This window comes from Ovis canadensis, chromosome 11, assembly GCF_042477335.2.
Source record: "Ovis canadensis isolate MfBH-ARS-UI-01 breed Bighorn chromosome 11, ARS-UI_OviCan_v2, whole genome shotgun sequence".
In the NCBI taxonomy this organism is placed as follows: Eukaryota; Metazoa; Chordata; class Mammalia; order Artiodactyla; family Bovidae; genus Ovis; species Ovis canadensis.
The window spans coordinates 37,498,739-37,520,517 of NC_091255.1; the positions used below are offsets into that span (position 1 = coordinate 37,498,739).

At 50.1% G+C, this 21,779-nt stretch overlaps 2 protein-coding genes across 2 annotated transcripts in view; one reads left to right on the plus strand and one right to left on the minus strand.

The window, feature by feature from the left end:
• GLP2R (glucagon like peptide 2 receptor) overlaps positions 1-10,839 on the plus strand; it is a 44,411-nt gene extending 33,572 nt beyond the window's left edge. The window contains exons 11-13 of the mRNA XM_069542905.1: positions 1,859-1,997; positions 7,024-7,065; positions 8,067-10,839. Coding sequence (XP_069399006.1) covers positions 1,859-1,997; positions 7,024-7,065; positions 8,067-8,402 — 517 coding nt within the window. The 3' untranslated portion in view covers positions 8,403-10,839. The remainder of the gene's footprint in view (positions 1-1,858; positions 1,998-7,023; positions 7,066-8,066) is intronic.
• Positions 10,840-13,541: 2,702 nt separating this feature from the next.
• On the minus strand, positions 13,542-21,492 carry RCVRN (recoverin). Its single transcript, XM_069542409.1, has 3 exons — positions 21,044-21,492; positions 17,418-17,529; positions 13,542-14,037 (listed from the first exon to the last, which is right to left on the minus strand). Exons 1-3 carry the CDS (start codon positions 21,422-21,424, stop codon positions 13,922-13,924), a joined length of 609 nt encoding a protein of 202 aa, XP_069398510.1. The 5' UTR covers positions 21,425-21,492; the 3' UTR covers positions 13,542-13,921.
• Positions 21,493-21,779: the final 287 nt, after the last annotated feature.

A 21,779-nucleotide genomic window follows, 5' to 3' on the forward strand; every position in this document is an offset into this window, starting at 1 on the left:
GCCTCGGTCCCGGGGATCTGTCCTGGGACGCTCAGCCCACGTGCTGGGGGTGGGGGGCGTCCCTCTCCTTGGTGACTCCTGCTCAACTCTTATTGGCTGTAGGTCCTTTTAGGGTGCAAAGGTGAGGGTTTTCATTTCACTGAAAACATTCAAACACAAGATTCGTAGTAGATGCTCTCTCTTGGATAAAATTAAACCTCCCTGAAGATACTGCACATGGGGGCTGCTGACTCTCTCTGTTCCCACACCATTTTTTTTTTTTTTTACTTCAAGATGCAGCATGTGGAATCTTAGTTCCCTGACCAGGGACTGAACCCCTGCAGCAGAAGTGCAGAGTCTTAACCACTGGACTGCCAGGGAAGTCCCTCCACATCTTTAACTCCATGGGTTTTTATTCAGTGAGGAGAAAGGAAACTTCTCCTAGTCTGGCCCTTTAAGACAAGTGACTTGGGCAAAAAAAAAAAATCATTACATTTAAGCTCTTTTTTCCCCAAATGTGTATCAGACAGTAGCTTTGTTTATGCCCCAAATGTGAGTCACCTTTGCTCATGTAGTTAGTTTGAAATTAAGCTGCTCAACAGTGAAGAGAAGTTGTTTCCAAATGTGGCTGCTTGATATCCCACGGGGAGTCCTTTACAGATCCTCATTCCCTGGACCCAACCTCCAGAGATTTTGATTCAGGGGGTTGATATGGGGCCCATGAAGCTGTATTGAGAGCCAACCAATAATATATATATATATATACATATATTTTTTTTCCCCCAAAGCTTTGTAGGAATTCTCATAGCCCATTTGGGAACCACCGGTATGCGGTACGGAATGTCTGGGTCCCAGCTGTGTATTTGCATGTGGGTGGTACAAAGGAATGTTTGTCTTTTTTGTGTAGAGTGTATACAACAGCGGTGTCCACACGGTGCTTTTTACGAGAAGGATCAGTTTCTCATTTCCTGCTGCCCTCGCTGTCGGGTTGGGAGCAGCATGGGGACAGATGATGAAATCCTGCTTGTAGTGTGCAAGGCCTGAGTGTGAGGTCAGAAGCCCTGCTTCCGGGCTGGGAGGTACCACTTAGTGGCTGTGTGACCCTGGGCAAGTCATTTTCTTTCCCTTCTCTGGCTCTGTAAGGCATTGACGTTGAAGTCCTGACTAGAGAAAGAAGTAGAGACACTTGGTGGCCAGGTAATAGAATCTTGTTGTGTAATGTCCCAGGGGGACACTCATGTACATGTAAATATACCCATCAAACACAACGTTAAGATCTGTAGGTATACCATAATCTGTATGGGGGGGATCCATTCATCCATCTAATTCATGGTTTTGAGCATCTTCCATGAGTCAAGTGTGGGGATGCATCTGTGAACAAGACCATACTGGCTCTTAGGGCATTCAATGTGTATGTACCCAAGGAGACAAACAGAAAAACCAACTACTTATCAATACGATTAGAGCTACCCTAAAGGGCTTCCCTGGTAGCTCAGCTGGTAGAGAATCCCCCTGCAGTGCAGGAGACCCCAGTTCAATTCCTGGGTTGAGAAATTCCCCCTGGAGAAGGCATAGGCTACCCACTCTAGTATTCTTGGGCTTCCCTGGTAGCTTGGATGGTAAAGAATCCACCTACAATGCGAGAGACCTGGGTTCAATCCCTGGGTTGGGAAGACCCTCTGGAGGAGGGCATGGCAACCCCACTCCAGTATTCTTGCCCGGAGAGTCCCTATGGACAGAGGAGCTTGGCGGGCTGCAGTCCATGGGGTCACAAAGAGACACAACTGAATGACTAAGCACAATCAGTACACAGAAGAGGAGAAAAGGTTGCCTGTCCCCAGGGTGGCTTTCATGACACCTGTTCGGTTGTTATTTGCAGATTGGCTAAGTCCACGCTGGTCCTCGTCCCTTTATTGGGCGTTCATGAGATTCTCTTCTCTTTCATCACTGATGATCAAGTTGAAGGATTTCCAAGACTTGTACGACTCTTCATTCAATTGACTCTGAGCTCCTTCCATGTAAGTAGATGTCTGAACAAGGACTTCTTGCCTTTCTAGGAAGCCTAATGCCTTTGATCCATACAGACTCAGAATTTTGAGAGCCTGCAGGTGGAAAAAAGTAATGGCAGGATTGATCAGCTAGGGCCTTTTAAATTAGGAGGGTGTGGTGAGGGAAATGTTGCTTTGATCTTGCCAGCATGACTTGGTGACTACAAAAGGGAAAGTGGTTTGCTTCCTGCTCTGTAATAGTTGGCGTGACTCACAGTCATTTTCTCTGCGAGTGTCAGCATGGAGTCTTTCATTAAGTGCCTATTTTTGCTGGGTTCTCTGCAGAGCTTGTGCAAAATGAACAGTGAGTAGAGACCAGGAGGCTCTTGAACCTTGACAGTTGTGTGGGAGCTGAATCTAGAAACAAGATGCCAGCTGTGGTTGAGGTACCTAGGTGTTTTGCTCATCCATTGCTTAAATTGTCATCCATTACTTAGTGGATTAAAATGACAGTCATCTTTATTACTTCTCATGATTCTGGGGGGCAGGAATCCAGGTAGGACATAGCAGGTCTGTCTCAGGTCTCTTTCATGGGATTCCTGGGCTGAACTTTCTAGATGACTTCCCCACTCATCTAGAGCCTAAGCTTTGCAGACCCAGATGGCTGAGGCCGGCTGAAGTGATTTTCTGTGCTGTGCTCAGTCACGTCTGACTCTTTGCAACCCCATGGACTGTAGCCCACCAGGCTCCTCTGTCCATGGGATTCTCCAGGCAAGAACACTGGAGTGGACTGCCATTTCCTTCTCCAGTAGATCTTCCTGATCCAGGGATCAAACCCAAGTCTCTTGCATCTCCTGCATTGGCAGAGATGCCACCAGAAGTGGTTTTGTTTGGGTCAAAATAAATGTCATTGAATCCTCACATTCTCACTGTGAGGGAGTGATTATTCTATCGTTTTAATAGTTGAAAAATCCGTGGCCCAGAGGAACTTTTGCATATGCTAACAAGTAGCAGAGATGAGATTTGCATTCAGAGATTAAGCCTTGCTTGTAACCACTATGCAGTAGGGCTTCTCAGGTGCTCTGTGAAGGTCAGACCCAAGTTTCCTATAGCACAGTCTCTTTTTTAATATTTATTTTTATGTATGTGTTTGGCTGCACCTTGTCTTAGTTGAGGCAGGCAGAATCTTCTAGTTGTGCCATATGAATTCTAGTGGCTGCATGTGGGACCTAGTCCCCTAACCAGGGATCGAACCTGGATTCCCTGCATTGGGAGCATGTGGTCTTAGCCACTGGACCACCAGGGAAGTCCCTATATCAGAGTCCTGTAGCCACCACCAGCAGACACTGTCAGGTACTGAGAATCTGTGGGCAGAGTGAAGGAAATGCCCCTGACCACTGCACACTCACCAGAGGCCAGGGAGACAGAGCCTGAGGGGTGGTAGGGGTCACTGGACAATGGCCCTTTTTTCCTTCTGTTAGAGCTGAATTGCACGTAGTTTTGAACAGAGAGCACACACTGATAATTTTTTTCATTTTGAAACCATGTTTATTTCAGTCTTTTGAGGGGATTTCAAAGGCTATATAGTTTAGTCATTTGGGTTTCCTATGTTGCTTGGTCTTAATCTTCTTTAAAAAGTAATCCCAAACGAGAAATGACAACAACAAAAAAGCCTACAGCTGTTCTGTCTGAAGTATCTGGTGCCCTTTCTTCCTTAGAGAGCTTGATCCGTCAAACGACCCCTTGATCAGCTGATCTCACATACCCAAAGCCAGCTTAGGATGAGACATTCATGCGGAGTCTTGTGGGTCAGATTTCTGAGAAAGAATCCTAGCCTATCAAACTCTCTGGTGACTGGAAGCATGTTTGGGTCACCCATTATTGTGTAACAAACTAGCCCCAAAAGAAGTAGCTTGAAGCAGTAACTATGTTATTATCCTGAAGGATTCTGTGAGCTGGGCTGTCAGAGTGATCCTTTTGATACATGTCATCTTTGAATGAGGCTGCAAACATCTGAAGGCTGGATCGGTCTGGAACATCCAAGATGGCTCATTCACACGCTGAATGTTGCCATCGACGGTTGTGTGCGAGCTCCGCTGAGGATATGGATCAGAGAGCCTCCATCCTCCACCACGTGGCTTCTCCATGTATCTTGTGTGCCTCGAAGCATGGCAGCTGGACTCCCAGAACATCCCCAGAGCAAGTGTTCTAAGAGGGAGGGTCAGAATTCCCAGAATGTCACTTCCCACCACATTGCGCTCATAGGAGGAGTCACAAGATCATCCCAGCCTCGAGGGGAGGGAAGATAAGATCCACCTCTTGATGTTTGGAGTCACATAAAGGAAGGGGATTTCTCACTTGGTCCTACAGCCCCGCTCCCCAGAGCACTGCCGAGGAGGGTGAGGAATCAGATGGGCTCTCCAGAAAGAGCCAAAAGCACACTGAGAGCCTCATGCCGGGGCAGAGGCTGCCCTCCTGAATGACCCTGTGCTCTTCCCTCCAGGCCACTGGGCAGAGGTGGGAGCTCAGGTGAGCAGGTGCGTATTCAGGGGGCTGTGTCTTAGTGGCTCCACCACAGGAATCAGCACTGGATCCAACAGTTTCCTTTCCTTACTGCTTTGGCATTCAGAAAACTAGATCATGGCCTCTGGTCCCATCACTTCATAGCAAATAGATGGGGAAACAGCGGAAACAGTGACAGACTTTATTTTGGGGGGCTCCAAAATCACTGCGGATGGTGACTGCAGCCATGAAATTAAAAGATGCTTACTCCTTGGAAAGAAAGTTATGACCAACCTAGACAGCATATTAAAAAGCAGAGACATTACTCTGTCAACAAAGGTCCATCTAGTCAAGGCTATGGTTCTTCCAGTGGTCATGTATGGATGTGAGAGTTGGACTATAAAGAAAGCTGAGCACCGAAGAATTGATGCTTTTGAACTGTGGAGTTAGAGAAGACTCTTGAGAGTCCCCTGGACTGCAAGGAGATCCAACCAGTCCATCCTAAAGGAGATAAGTCCTGGGTGTTCATTGGAAGGACGGATGTTGAAGCTGAAACTCCAATACTTTGGCCACCTGATGGGAAGAGCTGGAAAAGGCCCTGATGCTGGGAAAGATTGAGGGCAGGAGGAGAAGGGGACGACAAAGGATGAGATGGTTGAATGGCATCACCAACTCAATGGACATGGGTTTGGGTGGACTCCGGGAGTTGGTGATGGACAGGGAGGCCTGGTGTGCTGCGATTCGTGGGGTCAAAAAGAGTCGGACACAACTGAGCGACTAAACTGAACTGCTTTGGTGGGGGAGCCTTCGCTCTCCCAAGGTCTTATTGCTTAGAGGATTTCATCAGCCTCCCGCTGCTCTCAAGGGATCTGTGGAGAGACTGCCATGTGGTGGTGACATATGGGGTGAGAGCCATCTGCTCGGGGGCCGAGCCCTTCACACTTGCTTTATCTAGAACAAGAATTAACCAGACTCCAGGATGTTCCTCCATCCATGACTCAGGAACGCAAAGAAGTGAAAGACACACTTGTGATGTGGAATCCTATTTTAGCCAACTGATTCACGAGAGTTCCAGCACCCTGTTCTAATATCCTAGACCCAGAGGCAAATAACACCTGCCCTGCCAACTGCACGGAGCAGCTCTGACCCTCCAAGGAGACCGAGTGTGTGAGAACGGTAAACTGGTTGCACTGTGCCCGCTTTAGGAGCCCTAGAGCAGAGCCATTCTGTAGCCATGGATTAAAGGTGCCCAGGAGAAGGAAAATTCCCGGCCCCTGGGCAGAATCCAAACACGTGACTGATGTCGTGTCAGCCCGCATGGCGACCTCTGGCTTCCCTAAGGACGAGCATAAAAATCTCCCCCCCCAGAACAACATTTTATAATTCCTTTTCAATTCCAGCTCTGTTCCCAGCACCAAACCTCTCACCCTAGCAACAGTAGATGAGAGAAATGTTATCAAGAGGGATGGAGGAGTCAGCCTACGCCATGACCTTCAGTCTCTGTTTAGAAATGTGTCCTTTCCTTGTGAATCCTGGCATTTTATGATGTTCTTCCCATAAACACTCAAGCCCTTGGGTCCTGCACACATATGGAGCTCCAGTGTATCAGACACACAGTCTAAGTCCCAGAGACCCTCGTGTCTCAGGAAAGCCATAGCAGTATCGCCGAAACCCATCTCTTGACAATCTCCAGCCTCAACTTTTCTCTGTGTTGGCCTTATCCTCAGATGGGCTCACTCTGTGTGGCTGGGAGAGATGCCCTTGAGTGTCTCCAGACTGACTTTGACTCTGAAGTTGGCCAATGAGGGGAAGAGATGAAGCCTTCTTTGTTAGTGAAAAGAATTGTGATTGGCCCTGCTAGGGTCACATGACCATTTGAGCAGCTTATGGTGATGATAGCTTTCACAGAACATGAGGACCGCATGATTGACAGCCCTGCCAGAAGCCCAGGGACTGGGGAAGGGTCAGGAAAGGATGCAAGTCAGGCAAAAACAAAAATAGTTTAATTGCCCACTATGGACAAGCAGAAATGGGACATTTGCCTTTTTCAGTATTTGTATAACTGGATAAATGATGTTGGGCTTCTCCTGGTGACTCAGATGGTAAAGAATCTGCCTACAATGTGGGAGACCCAGGTTCTATCGCTGGGTTGGGAAGATCCCCTACAGAAGGTTATGACAACCCACTCCAGTATTCTTGCCTGGAGACTCCCATGGACAGAAGAGCCTGGCAGGCTACAGTCCATGGAGTTGCAAAGAGTCGGACACAACTGAGCGACTAACACACACACACACACATCACTGACCTATGACCACCTAAGCAAATGCCTTGGCTGATATGGGCGGTGGGTGTCAAAGTAAGAAGAGACCCCATGGAAATCCGAGTTAATGTCACCAGTACATACTAACTAGACTAACTAGTTAGCACAAGCAAGTAGCTGCCTGCCTCTTGTAGAAGCTGCTGAGACTAGGGCTGGCCTGCGGACATTCCAAGTGACCCTCAGACACATCTTCTACCGAGCAGAGCTTCACACCACCTCTTCCTTTCATTCCAGGGGCTACTGGTGGCCTCGCAGTATTGCTTCGCTAACGGAGAGGTAAGCTTTCTGTGCTGACTTCTAGCTTCCTGCAAGGCTGGGGCTGGCATCCTGCTGCCCCCTGGAGGGTTCAGTTTATATGACAGTGCCATGGGGAGACATGCAGTGACCAGCATGTGTTGGGACAAATGGGCACCTCGAGTGTCCAGTGGAGAGAAGAGGCAGCTGAGACTCTGGGGACAAGGTGTTGGGGTGAGTTTTCTTTACAGAACCCAAGCATGGTCCTGCTGGAGCTATGCCAGCCAGGAGGATCCAAGTGTGATAGAGGGAACCAGCTGCAGGCCTAGAGTCCAAAAATTCGCATCAAGCCGTGAAGACTCACCCGCTTAGGAGCTCTGTGTTAGGTCACCACGGCTCTTGGAACCTCAGTCTGTAAATGGGAGTAGCAACAGTCCCTGCCCTGCGGTGTTACCCTGGGGTGTGTGTGGTAAAGGTCCCCTGCCTCGTAACAGTGGTTACATTTATTATGGCTGCAGAGCCCCAGCCAGCTCTCTGCTCACTTGGAAAGAGGCTTGGAAGCGGGAAGGGCCCAGGCTGGAGCAGTTTGCTCCTGACTTAGGAGCCGGTGGGATTTCCAGCTCCCTTTCACCCTCCCCTCTCCCAACCCCAGGTTTAAATAATGATCTCTGCCACCTTCCACTAGAATGTAAGCTGCTTGACAGCAAAACCGTGTCTGTTGCTCACTGCTGCCTTTTCTATGTCTTCACGCAGGGACCCTTAATTCATCACGCAGGTGTCAAATGCCACCTTGACACAGTCCTTTTCTAAACACTGTGTCTCATATTTTTGTTGCCTCCTCCCGTGGTCCTGCTTAACAGCCTCAGGTGTTACCACCCTCTACTCTGCTCAAATGTCTGTGTTTGCTTCTCTCTTCCTCTCCCCTAGTGAGAACGCAAGTTTCCGAAGGGTGGTCCTGAGTAGCCACTCAACACGCATTTGCTGAGTGGATGCAGGATTCAATGACTCCCGGGCAGTAACCTTGCTCTCTTCTCACCTGGCAGGTGAAGGCCGAGCTGCGAAAGCAGTGGGCCCGCTTCTTGCTAGCCCACCACTCGGGCTGCAGAGCCTGGGTCCTGGGGAAGAACTTCCGATTCCTGGGGAAATGTCCCAAGAAGCTCTCGGAAGGGACCAACTCTGGGTCACTGCAGAAGGCGCGGCCCTTGCCTGGTGGTGGGCGGCTCCTGCACTCGACCAGGGAGAGCCTAGTGGTGGCGGGCACCCCGCCTCGTCAAGGCCACGCAGCCTGGCCCCGCGGCAGCAGCCTGTCGGAGAGCAGCGAGGGTGACTTCACCCTGGGGCACACCATGGAGGAGATCTTTGAGGAGAGTGAGATCTAGGCAGGAGCCCACTGCACCGGTTCCAGAGGACTTCTGAGCACTTGAAGGAGGCGGTGGCCAAGCTGGAGATGCAGGGTGAGCATCGTTCAGGCACACCCGGCTCTCTCCAGTGCCACAACTCTTTCCAGGCTTTCCCTGCTCCATAGACAGAGGCTGCATACCCTCACCACTTCTGCCTGCCCTTGTCATCCTCATCACCCCTGAGGTGTGTTTTCCAGAATGACCACTAGCCTCCTGGGCTGGCCCTAAATTCAAGTGACTGGAGCCTGAGGATCGAGAGAGATGTCAGCTCTGAAACAGAGGCCAGCGCTCACCAGGTGTCCATCTGAAGTCGGGAGCAGGGTGTCCCAGGACAACCTGCCAAGGGTTTCACATGCAGAGTCTGACTCATTCATGGCAAAGATACTGAGAGAGCGCACCTGAGCACTTAGATGGCCGGTGATGGGACTTGAATAACAAGCAGCCCGGGCAATTCTGATGCAAGCCTACATTTTGAAACTCCAGGGCAGGATGTGCTGGAACCAGAAGCCCCTCTGAGCTGGCCGCTGGTCCAACGAGGCCTGCGGCATTCTGCATTCAGCGGTTAGGCTGTGACCTGCCTGCCCTCCTTCTCTGACAGTGCGGATCCCACTCCATGGGAGTTCTGTTTGACCCGAGACAAACCCATCCTTCCTTGGAGTGTTGGCCCCAGCTCCCAGGGCCCCTCTGAAAGTTGCCATTGTTGTTTTCTCACCTTTCCGGCTCCATCTGCCTTTCTGAGTATGACTTCTTCAAGCCTTACTTGCCTATTGTTCTCTGCCATGTTTGGTTTGCCATCAATGGCTGAACCTGCTTCCCCGGGGGGTTTACCCACTGCCCTCCCTGACCTAAGTCTCCACTGATAAGAATTCTACTCCTCCTGTGGAAATTGATGCTAAGAGCTGGAGGGTACCCAGCTGAAATGAGAGGACTGTGGGTGATCTGGACATGTCAAGGGGGTGCTGAGGGAGCCAGGGCTAGAGAGCCCAGTCTGCTGATGGGGAATGAGTTGTGCTGCAGGCCCTGAGTGGAGGATGTTTCTGGAGGCAGAGGAGGGCCCAGGCTTAGGGACAAGTTCAGTGACTGAAACTGTAAGGTGAGAGGCTGAGGAAGGTCAAAGGAGGAATGCTCTATGGAAACAGGGTTTTGGTGTTCAGGAGTGTTGCTTTTATAATATGTGAACTGTACATGAGTGGGTGGGCGGGATATATTGCTGTGGGGCCAAATCCTGCCTTATTTTAGGGGGACGGGAGGTATGACGCTTATCAAGTATGGTTGCCAGATTCAGCAGTTAAAAATACACAATCCTCAATTAAATTTGAATTTTGGATCAATGAATAATAGTATTGTCTAAGTATATCCCATGGGATATATTTTATGTGAAATTCAAGTCTAATTGTATATCTGGTACGTCACCTGGCAACTCCATTGTCAAGGACAGTCGGCAGCAGGACAGGGACCAGGATGAGGCAAATGAGGATCTCAGTTCAGGTGCAAAATTGAAGAGAGTACTGAAAATAAAAACAAAAACAAAACTCCACAATCGTCAAGTACTATTTCAATGTGATAAAAAAGCAACAACAATTCTGTGAGCTACAGCCCATGGACCATTCATAAAAATGATATTTTATTGGAACCAGGCCAGGATGAGGGTGGAGTAAGTGGGACCATGAGATATAAACGCAGGGTCTGGTCCTGACTTTAAAAATTTTTGAGGAACTTCCCCGGTGGTCCAGTGGTTAAGACTGCATGCTTCCGCTGCAGGGTGTGTGGATTCTATCCTGGTTGGGGAACTACAATCCTACATGATGCGGAATGCAGCCAGAAAAAATTTTTTAATATTTTGCTCATAATGGACATTTTAACACTAATTTTTATTTTAAAATGATTATATCAAAGTATTATTTATCTTGATTACTGAGCTTTTGGTCACCCACCTTAAATTTTGTACCTGAAGTGCTCATCTTCCCCTCCTCCCAGGCCTGGCTCTGCTCTGCACCAGGGGAAACTGAAGCAATGACCTTAGGCAAGTACATAGCAAAGCAAAGGTTTCTTTTTTGCGTCCAGATTATCCACAATTCAATCATTAAGATCTATGCCCTAGTTTTTTCGTTCTGTAAAAGTTTCTTCCGTTTCTCACTGGCTTAGCACCTAGAAAGCTGGGCTGTGTGAATTCCTAGCTGGTTCCCAGCATAGCTGGTTGAGAACAGGTTCAGAACACATCCGTCAAAGGAAACAGACGTCTCGGGAGCACTGGATGCTATTGAAAATCAGTTATTCAGGGCCCGGCCATTTATAAAAGGGACTTTTAAAAAGTGTTTGTAAATAAGTCCTCACTCACTCACTCCACAAATGGGGTGCCACACACAGACTGCTTGCTTTTGTTCTGCTAATGATTAAAATAAGTTTTAAAACTGAATTTGTGTTTTCTTTTCCATTGGTTTCTCACTGGAGCTGAAGGTTTCCACCCCTGGAGAGCCTGGTGCACTGCCCCTGGCCAAGAAAGGGGAAAAGAGCTGTGGTAATAAGCCTGGGGGGTCCACTGTCTCAGGGACCAAGAGGAGTGGACAGAGGGGTAGGGGAGAGAAGTAGAGGTCAGATGTCAAAAGAGTAGAAGGCAGGTGTCTGCCTTCTTCTAGATTGCTCCCTAGATCATTCACTTTGCTGTTGTTTTAAAGATCCTGCCTAGGGACTTCCCTGGTGGTCCAGTGAAGAATCCACAAACATGGGTTTGATTCCTGGTCCCAGAAGATTTCACATGCAGAGGGGAAACTAGGCCTGGGCACCACAACTACCGAGGGTGCCCTAGAGCCTGTGCTCCACAACAAAAGAAGCCCTCCCCAGCAATGAAGAGGGGCCCCTGCTTGCTGCAACCCAAGAAAGCCTGTGCACAGCAATGAAGACCCAGCACAGCCTAAATTGAAAAAAAAAAAAAATCCCACCTAGTGGGTCTCTATTCTGGCTTTGCAATTACTGGAACATTGCAATTCTAGAAACACTGATGTCTGCTGCTGCTGCTGCTGCTGCTAAGTCGCTTCAGTTGTGACCGACTCTCTGCGACCCCATAGACGGCAGCCCACCAGCCTTCCCTGTCCCTGGGATTCTCCAGGCAAGAACACTGGAGTGGATTGCCTTTTCCTTCTCCAGTGCAGGAAAGTGAAAAGTGAAAGTGAAGTCACTCAGTCGTGCCCAACTAACAGCGACCCCATGGACTACAGCCCACCAGACTCCTCTGTCCACAGGATTTTCCAGGCAAGAGTACTGGAGCGGGTTGCCATTGGGCTCACCAGCAGCCCAGCACACAGCTTGGGAAAGAACACTGGAGTGAGGCCTTGAGCCCTTTGCTTCTTTCCCTAGGCCACCCTGGGCCTTTCTTCTCCCTCTGAGATGGCTCCTGGGTGGCCTCTGTGTCTGATACTGGAGGGGCATCTTGGGCAGCTAGCTTCTCTCCTCCGCCAAAACTGCTGGACCAGATGCTGTATAGCCATTCCCACTTCCAGCTCTGATGCTGTGTGATCCCAGAATTCTCTGTGCTATCAGGTCCAGGTAAAAACTATTGAAGCATTCTGGTATAATCAAAGGGACTCTGGTTCAAGTACTAACCCTACTCTTTGTGGCCTCAGTGTCCTCATCCATACTCTGGGGATATTGATAATAACACCTCCATCAATGAAATAACGCCTAGTATCCAGCAGAATGCCTGGCTCATAGGAAACACTGCATTCTTAAGTATTACGATGACTCTCAAGGTTGTCCTCCACAAAGAGCAGCACTTTCTGGTGGTGGTGATTGAGCCTTTGCTGTTGCTAAAGCGAGGGTAATCCCCCCACACCAGCAGATGGAGACTCCCCAGCCCCCAGGGTTGCATACAGGTTGCTCAAGTGTCTGGGACATCTGCATATTTTTCTGACCTCCTCTTGGAACTTAAGGCTGAAGAATAAAAGAGCTTTCAAAACAATGCACACAATGATCTTCAGAACCCACTGGTGGAGCTCTGAGGTGTCCCAGGCCCTGGAGCTCTGATAAGGGAGTGTGAGCCAATAGGCAGCACTGGGCTGGCTTCCACTCATTAGCTGACCCTAACCAAGCCACTTGCTGACTCTGTGGCTCCTTTTCCTTGCCCCTAAAAAGTAGGGGCTGCAGGGACATCTGTCTTCACCTTGCAGTGGATCAGAACTGAACTTGTCATCCTCCCCCGAAACCAGCATCTCTCCCTGCTGTTTCCCATGATGGTGGCTATCACCAGTGAAACCTATTGACATCACCAATGAAAACCAGGTGAAAACCATTGAGGTATCTGGCATAATCAAATGGATTACACTGGGCACCCAGGCTGCACATGGCTACTGACCATCCTTGCTCCTCCCTCTTCCCCTGAACCAGTCAGGTGGATCCTACTTTCTAAATATCTCCCAGCAGGTCGCCTTCTCTCCACCCCACTGCTGTTCCCCTGGCCCAGGCCACCTAGGCGATTACAGGAGTGTGATATCCAGGCCTCAGTCTTGCCTAATTTATTTCTACCCTGCGGGGGGTGGGGTGGGGTTCTCTTACAAACATAATCCCTTCTACTTCCAACCCCACACAGCCCCCACTACCCCCGCGGTGAACCCTAGGTCTTCCCCTGGCCTGCAGGGAAGTCCTTGCATGGTCTGCCCCCACCCCCTGCCCCTCGCCTACTTTGGAAGTTTAACTCAGTTTGCTTCCTCCCTCTGCTCTGGGGCTACACTGGCCTTCTCAGGGTCCTAGAACTTGAATTGCTCATTCTCAGGGTCTCTGAGACACATCACTGTTCCACCCCCACATTTTCCCCACTCCAATCCCCTGGGTCTTAGTTGAAACGCCTCTTCTTTCCGAACACCTTCCCCTTCTCTGGACAAGTCGGCCCCGCCCACAATGCTTTGCATGTCTCCATGGTAACCTCACCACCCAAGCCGGCTTCTTCGAGGTCTATGGTCCCCTCTGCACCCTGAGCTGTACCAGAACAGGGCCGTGTCTCTTTCCTCCAGCACCACAGACCCCGCACCCTGGTCTGCGACTGCGACGGCGACACAGCCTTGTCCATGAGGCTGAACCGACAGAAATCATTTCCTTTTCCAGTTGGAGAATGACCAGTCAGCTGAGTGCCCGGCTCCTCTTGCATTTATTGGAACCTGCTTACCCAACAATCCACAAAGGAGCTTTCATGGGGGCGGGGATATTTAGGCCTCCAGTGACCTATATTTAGGGCTCCTGTGACCTAATCCTGGAATTACTACGGAGGCCTGGGCTGGCGGGCTGGGGGGAGGGGAGGCGGGCAGTAGAGTGGGCGGGACTTGGTGAATGCTTAACGACACTTCCGTTTGGCAGGGAGGTGTGCAGGAGGGTTTAATGTACTGTGGGTTGGGAGGCCCTCCCGGCCCCGGGGGCGGTGTGTGTTTGTGTGTGTGTGTGTGCGTGCACATGTGTGCACATGAGTGTTTATTTGAGAGGGGTGGGCAGGGAGGAGACCTGAGCAGTTGACATCAGGGTTTCTTTTCCTTCAGTTTCTCCTTCACTTTTTGAGGCTCGAATTGAATCAGTCGCAGAATTTCCTTATTGGCCAGGGTCCCTTCGATGAAGTCTTTCTCTGTAAGTTTATCTGCAAGAGGAGAAAATAATACAGTCAGGATAGGCTGTTTCCAGCTGCAATGAAGCTGATCTTTGCAAGCATACCCAGAGTGGATGGCTCTATTATGAAAATACTAATCTCCTTGCCCCTGAGGATAACCCCACCCTCCAGCTCTTTCCTAGGACCCCTGGACCTCCCGGTGAACCAGCAATGAGAGGGTTAATGACAGGCCCTGCAGGGCCTCCAGGAGGCTGGGCTAGTGCTGTATCTCTTCTGATTGGTTGGCGATCCTTTCCTAGGCATTTCTGCATCCCTAATCCTAAAGGAGATCAGTCCTGGGTGTTCATTGGAAGGACTGATGTTGAAGCTGGAACTCCAATACTTTGGCAACCTGATGCGAAGAGCTGACCCATTTGAAAAGACCCTGATGCTGGGAAAGATTGAGGGCAGGAGGTGAAGGGGACGACAGAGGTTGAGATGATTGGATGGCATCACCGACTCGGTGGACATGGATCCGGGAGTTGGTGATGGACAGGGAGGCGTGCTGTGGTTCATGGGGTCGCAAAGAGTCAGACATGACTGAGCGACTGAACTGAACTGAATCTACCTCCCCATTTGGGGCAAGAAAGGGCTTTGCCCCAACTATTGAATTTGGTTCTCTCCAGTTAAATGCACTCACTAAGCCCTTCCTCTGTGCCAGAGTCACTGTGTACGGGGCTGAGGTCATTGCAGGGGGCAGAGGGCAGGGTGTGGCATGAAAGAGAGTGAGATAATGCCCCTGGCCTGGGAAACTGTTTGTCTGATGGGGAGAGAGTCACCTGTGGAAGTGACTTTGTGCTGTGCTGCGCTTAGTTGCTCAGTTGTGTCTGACTCTTTGCAACCCCATGGACTGTAGCCCGCCAGGCTCCTCTGTCTATGGGGATTCTCCAACAAGAATACTGGAGTGAGTTGCCATGCCCTCCTCCAGGGGATCTTCCCAATCCAGGGATCAAACCCAGGTCTCCTGCATTGCAGGTGGATTCTTTACCGTCTGAGCCACCAGGGAAGCCCAGAAATGACTCTAGAATGAGGCAAATGTTCCTTCCTGCTTATGGTGAGGCTCATAGTCCTGATGTACTAAGTGCTCAGTAAAGCTTGGCTTAACTGAACTGGGTTTCCATTGGCTTTTTATGTTCCAGGCCTTTTGAGTGACCTTAATCCTTCCTGTTTAGGATGCAGGTTCCTTGTACAGGTCAGGGTGCTGAAATGTGGGTTTTAAGGTCCCTGGTGCCCTATGAGCCTCACTGATAGCTTGAAACTCCTACTCTCAGAAGCTGATTGTGGAGTGAAGCCTGGTCTTCAGATGGACCATGTGAAAACACAAGTCACCTGGCAGGAGTACCACTGCCTCCTGTGACATTCACTGGGGTCAATGTTCAGGTCAGCAAGTAGCAGAACAAGGGACTCAGCGCCTGCCAGACCCAGCAGGATGTCAGGATGGGGGTTAAAGAGCCAGAGGGGTGACGTGCCACTGGGAGGCACCTGAAGCAGCCAGGAGAAGGTGTTCAAAGGGGAGGTGACGTCTGGGTGAGGAAAGGGAGGTACCTCCCCTTTAACATTTAAGGAGGCTCTCACTTTCAGCATAGTATGGGCACAGGGCTGGCATCTGAGAAAAGGGTCTCCTTAAGTCTTGTGCCAGGGCACCTCACATGCCTCACTCTAATTCTGGCTCTAACGTCACAGATCTGGTTGCTAATCTACCTTCTCCCTGGACTGCAGATTAATAGGGGCCTTCTTTATCATCCTCCTTGGGCGTGTGACCTGGAACCCTGGTAAGAGACTGGCCCAGAGATCACAAATGGACCGATACCAGCTTCTCAGATGTGTGTGGACCATGTAGTGTTTCATCAGTGGAGGCACTTCAGATTTTAAAAATCTCGATTGCTGGCTTCTCTTTAAAGAAAAAAAAAAAAAGACGATGAGGCCCCAACGGATCTGTATTCCTATGTGGTAACAACTGACCAGAGGCCGTAAAACCAGGCAGACCCTCATGCCCCACTGTTTGCCAGTCCCTATTGCTTCATTGGGCCACTGTCCACTCCTCTCACATTCATCATCCCAGACCGAGTGGTCATTCAAGTTTGCAGTCCCCGTCTGACACCAGCCCCTCTCCTGTGTCCTTCCCGAGCTGGACATGGGCTTCAGGTACCAGCAGCCCCTGCCACCCAATTCTGGAATCCATCACCGCTTTCAGTACAAGCTCACCTTCCCCATTGGCTGCTCTTTGCCAGACTGAATAGGGGAGGGAGCCAAGACAGGTCAGCTCCTGGCAGAAGGGGGCCCGAGGACACACCCTCAGCTTCATCAAGACTTTCTTAGCCCAGCCCTGCAGTTTAAGACTTTTCTTGCGTCTGCCCATAAGCCGTTCATCTGCTTTGCAGTCTGATGGCTTTCCCAGCCTCCTGAAGATCTCTCCTCATTTCCCCTCATAGCACACCCCCTACCCCCATCAATCTCTTGAAATTGAATTGAAATCTAATTCCATCTGATGGTGCTTGGGGGTTGGGAGGGGGGACCCGAACTAATTTCCTAAAGTAACACCATATAAATTGAGATCCCGCATACTTGGGATGCCATGCTAATTCTGAAGTGAGCTTTACCCCATCCCAGCTGTGAAGAAGGCTACTTGTTTGGTTTAAACAAGTAAACCAAAGTGTCCTAAAATAACAACAAAACACTGGGCACTCCATTCAAAAAGAAAGCAGTATGCTTGCAAAGCCTCAAAACTTGTCATTTGTATACAAAATGATGGGCTGTTGCCTTGATTTTTTAATCTTTCTTCAAAGTGGGTTTGAAGAGAAGGCAATGGCACCCCACTCCAGTACTCTTGCCTGGAAAATCCCGTGGACGGGGGAGCCTGGAAGGCTGCAGTCCATGGGGTTGCTGAGGGTCGGGCATGACTCAGCGACTTCATTTTCACTTTTCACTTTCCTGCATTGGAGAAGGAAATGGCAACCCACTCCAGTGTTCTTGCCTGGAGAATCCCAGGGACAGGGAAGCCTGGTGGGCTGCCGTCTACGGGGTCGCACAGAGTCGGACACGACTGAAGTGACTTAGCAAAGTGGGTTAATTCTGTCCAAACAAAAGATGCTTTTTTTTCCAAAGCACCCCATCATTTAGAGCCTGCATTCGCCCCCAGAGAATCTCAGGCAGTGGTGGAGTTTTATGAGTGGTGGGAGGTGGTGACATTTTCAGTCAGTTCCAGAAGGGCCCACAACTGTCTGCTGACCATTCTTCTGCTGATCACCTTGTGGTGGGAGGAGGGGTCCTCCGTCCCACCTGGTCTCTGGACTGGGAAGAGTCAATCTCATTGGGATCTCTAGGACATAGCCCGGCACTGTGAAATCAAGGGCTGGGAAGAAGTCACTCACCATCATCCTTCTTGCCAAAGAACCCCCAGATCTTCTCTGCTCGCTTCTCCGGAGTGTTCTCATCTTCTGGGAGACGCTTTGCATCCTCAGGACTGATCATTTTGAAGATAGCCTGCATCAAATTGAGGGGGAGCACTGGTCAGAAGAAGTGATTCTGGGGGAACCCACATGGCTGAGCAGGACGCTGAGGTTAAAATGCAGATGCTCAGGCCCCCCAACCCACTGGCACCGGCTAAATCCTAGTTCTTGAGAGTGGGCAGGAGTCATCTGTACTTTTAAGAAGAGGAAGGGAATGTGGGGAAGAGGTGAGGATGACTTTCCCTTCTTATTTTGTCCCTTTCTGTACAGTCTGAATTTCCTGACCATGCAGACATATTACTTTCATTGTATTAAAAAATGAAAATAAGAAATAAAAAGCTTTCTGAAGGCTGCATTTTGAAAACTGGTACCTTTGACCTCACTGCCCAGAAGTACATCAGATGGCTTTTTCTGAATCCAAGTGGTACTTTGGTTGCCTAGCAGGCTGGCTTATGGTGTGTGTGTGCTAAGTCACTTCAGTTGTGTCCAACTCTTTGCGACCCCATTAACTATAGCCTGCCAGGCTCCTCTGTCCATGGGATTCTCCAGACAAGAATACTGGAGTGGGTTGCCATGCCCTCCTCCAGGGGATCTTCCTGATCCAGGGAGCGAACCTGTGTCTCTTCCATCTCCTGCATTGGCAGGTGGGTTCTTCAACAGTAGCGCCACATGGATTACTTATGGTAATAAGAGCTAATGTTTGTTAAGTGATTAACACGTGCCACATTTCTAAGTGTTTTTACATGTAAACTCATGACAGCTTCATGAGGTGGGTGTTATTGGCCCATTTCACAGATGGAGAAACTGAATCAGCTGACTTGCTAGAATTCGGCCAACCAGAAGCAGAAGACTGGAGATGCTAACCCTGGCAAGTTTGGTTCTAAAACCTCTGTGCTTGCATCTCATGCTATTCCTAGAATGTCTTGGAGAGCATGGTAGGGGCTGGATAAGGCCTCTGGAAGCCCCTCCTTTACCCCTCTGCTTAGGGAGGGTAAAGCTCAAGGGTCCTTCTCACTTCCCTCTACTCTAGCTAATACAGGAGCTGAGTCGACAATGTCCAGCAAAGCAGGAAGTGCCTTCCGACACGTGATCAGGAAAAGGGACGGGGTAGTCTTGATGTGCCCGTTCAGCTCCAGGTTACTAGGATTCCAGCAGGCTGGCCAGACCCAGGGTGGATGCTCAAGGTTGTGGCTCCCCCATCTTGAGTGTCCCAGCTTGCGACCGAAGTGTTGGGACTGGGATGCCGTGGAGACGTCAGGGAACCAGCCAGGCAGGGGCAGTGATGCCTATGAAATTTACCTGGAGGGAAGAGCAGTGGCTTTAGAAACTCCCTTTCAGCTTCCTGTGCTGTAGCAAGAGAAGCAAGGAAGTTGAAACCCGCAGCTGGGGCAGCTGCCTCACCGACAGCGCTCAGAGCTCCGAGGTACCCGGCAGTGAAGTAAGGGCTCCTTTAAATTCCTCAGCCGGGGACCCTTGGGCAGGCTGGAAGGCTAACGGCTGGGAGTGACTGGCTGCCCATCACCCCGCTTCTAAAACCAAGGGCACACTGTCAGGGCCTCCGGGAATGGACTGCCAAAGAACCATTACATCCTCGCCTTGGGGCGGTGGGAGGTTCTGTGGTTTTCTGGAGGCCCAGCTTGGTGGTGGTACATCAGAACCCACAACAGATGACTGACTCCCAGGCCAGTTACCTTGGACATGGTGAGTAGTAGAGGCTTGGCATGCTCTTGCATAGCCTCATCTGTGGTCGTGCCCTTCTCTCTCTGCCTCCCCACGCCTTCCCACCCTCTCCTTCCTCCTTCCCTTCCCCTCTACCCCTTCATCTTCTTCCTCCTCCTTTTTCTGAAGAAGCACCAACCCAGAGGCCTCTGCTGGGCTTGGCATCCTTTAGGTGGTCCCTGCTGCAGGCCACCTGTCAATCCAAGGAGCTTGTGCTGCAGGCCCTGCCCAGAGACCAGTGAGGTTTCTACACACACCTGCCCCTAATGGGAGGCCCAAGAAGGAGTCGCTGACCACGGCTGCATCCTTGGCTGTTTTCTCTATGGTTTTGCCTAATAAGGGTGGAAGAATTGGGTGAATGAAAGTGGGATTACAAATGCCTCAAAAATTATATGAAAGATGAAGAATATTCTCTCTTTACAGGAATGGGATTAGAGAAAGAAAACAAGTGGCATGGGGTGGGGGTGGGGGGCAAAAAAAAAATCCAGTAAAATGATACTGAGTGAAGGGAAAGAAATAATAAGGAAAAAATAGAAGCATCCTCATTGTCCAAAAATATAGGAATGGTTAAGTAATTTTATGACATGTCTATAAGATGGAATTCTAAGCAGCTGTTAAAAGCAATTTGATATAAAATAGTGAATGAAGAACAGTATGATAAAACCATATGTGAATATGTCCTAATTCTAAAGTTATTTTTAAATATATAAATAAAAGACTGGAAAGATACATGCCTATTTGTTGACAGTAGTTTTCTCTGGATGATGAAATTAAAGGCAATTTTCGTTTTCTTTGGCATGCATTTTATATTAAATAAAACTACTTTTCAAACACCTAAAAGTCTTGGCAGATGATCCGACCCTGGGCCAACCTATTTGAAACATGTTATGTCTCTAAAATGACTCGTGAGGGACTTCCTTGGCTGCCCAGTGGTTAGGACTCGGGGCTTTCGCTGCAGTGGCGGTGGCCCCTGGTTCAATCCCTGTTTGGGGCAGTAAGATCCCAAAGCCACAGGACCCAAATAAAATAAACATAAATACATAAATATATTGGGTTGGCCAAAAAGTTCATTAGGGTTTGTCCATAAGATCTTATGAAAGGGATTTCCGTGGTGGTCCAGTGGCTAAGATTTTTGGGCTCCCAATGCTGGTGGGTGGAGTTGGTGTCCCACCCCTGGTCAGGGAACTAGGCTTCACCTGCCTCAACTAAGACGCCCCCCACCCCGGAGCCAAAAAAAAAAAGAATGCACATGTGTCCTATTGGAGGTTCTGAAGAATGTTTTATTATTTTTAACACCTACTTATTTATTTATATTTTCTTAACTGTACTGCACAGCAGGTGGGATCTTATTTCCCTGACCAGGGATGGAAACTGCCCCCCTCGCATTGGAATCACTGGACACCCAGGGAAGTCCCTGGAGAACGCTTTAATGAAGAAAGGAAGGAAGATGGGAGGGAAAGAAGGAAACGGTAAAGGTAGGTAACAGAAAATTCCCACATTCTTCTTCTCTAGGAGGAAAATGAAGCTGTGGGAAGGTGCCCTGTGCTGTGCTAAATCGCTTGGTTGTGTCTGACTCTTCGCAACCCCATGGACTGTGGCCTACCAGGCTCCTCTGTCTATGGGGATTCTCCAGGCAAGAATACTGTCTGGCTCTCTATTAATATTGATTTGTTGGAGACTCCTCCTGACCACGTTCTCAGAGCCACTGAGTCATCAACCTTGGGTGTCCACTCCCTCCTCCCAGCCAGCCCCCCATGGGGAATTAGAGGCAGCCCAATTCCTCGAGACCCCCGTCCCTCTCTGCCAGAGACGAGGAGGCTGACACTGACCGTGACAATCTCCAGCACCTCGTTCTTGCTGATGGTCCCATTGCCGTCCACGTCATAGAGGGAGAAGGCCCACTCCAGCTTCTGGTTGGTCTTGCCCGCGCTGGTCATGTGCAGGGCGATGACGTACTCCTTGAAGTCCAAGGTGCCATCGCTGTTGGCATCGAAGCTGCGGAACACGTGCTGGGCATAGGCCTTGGGGTCGGCCTCGGGGAAGAACTTGGAGTAGATGGTCTGGAACTCCTGCCGGGTGATCCGGCCGCTGGGGCACTCCTTCAGGAAGGACTGGTACCAGGTGCTCAGCTCCTCCTCCGTGAACTTGGTGTTCAGCTGCAGCTCCTCCAGGATCTCCTTGGACAGGGCCCCACTCTTGCTGTTCCCCATGGGTGAGGTGGCGTGGGCCCGGCCGGGCTGTCGCCGCTGGGTGGGTGGGAGCAATGGGGTCTCCTGGCTGCTGGGCTGGGTGCTGCAGGCGATGCTGATGGATTAGGCGGATTTGTGGCCGGTTCACACCAGTACTTGGAGGGAGGAGGGGCCTGGAGCTTGGGGTTGAGGGGAGGGAGGCGAGCTCCCAGAAGCCCCCTGAGATTAAAATGAAGAGCTGACAGCAGGAGGTCAATCCATCTTGGCCTTCTGGGAGGCCGGGACAGTAGAGCAGAATCTTGAGACCTGGGCCTCAGCCACTGCCCCGCGGGCATCCCTGCCTCACCCCCCCACCGCCAGCTCTAGCTCTCTAAGA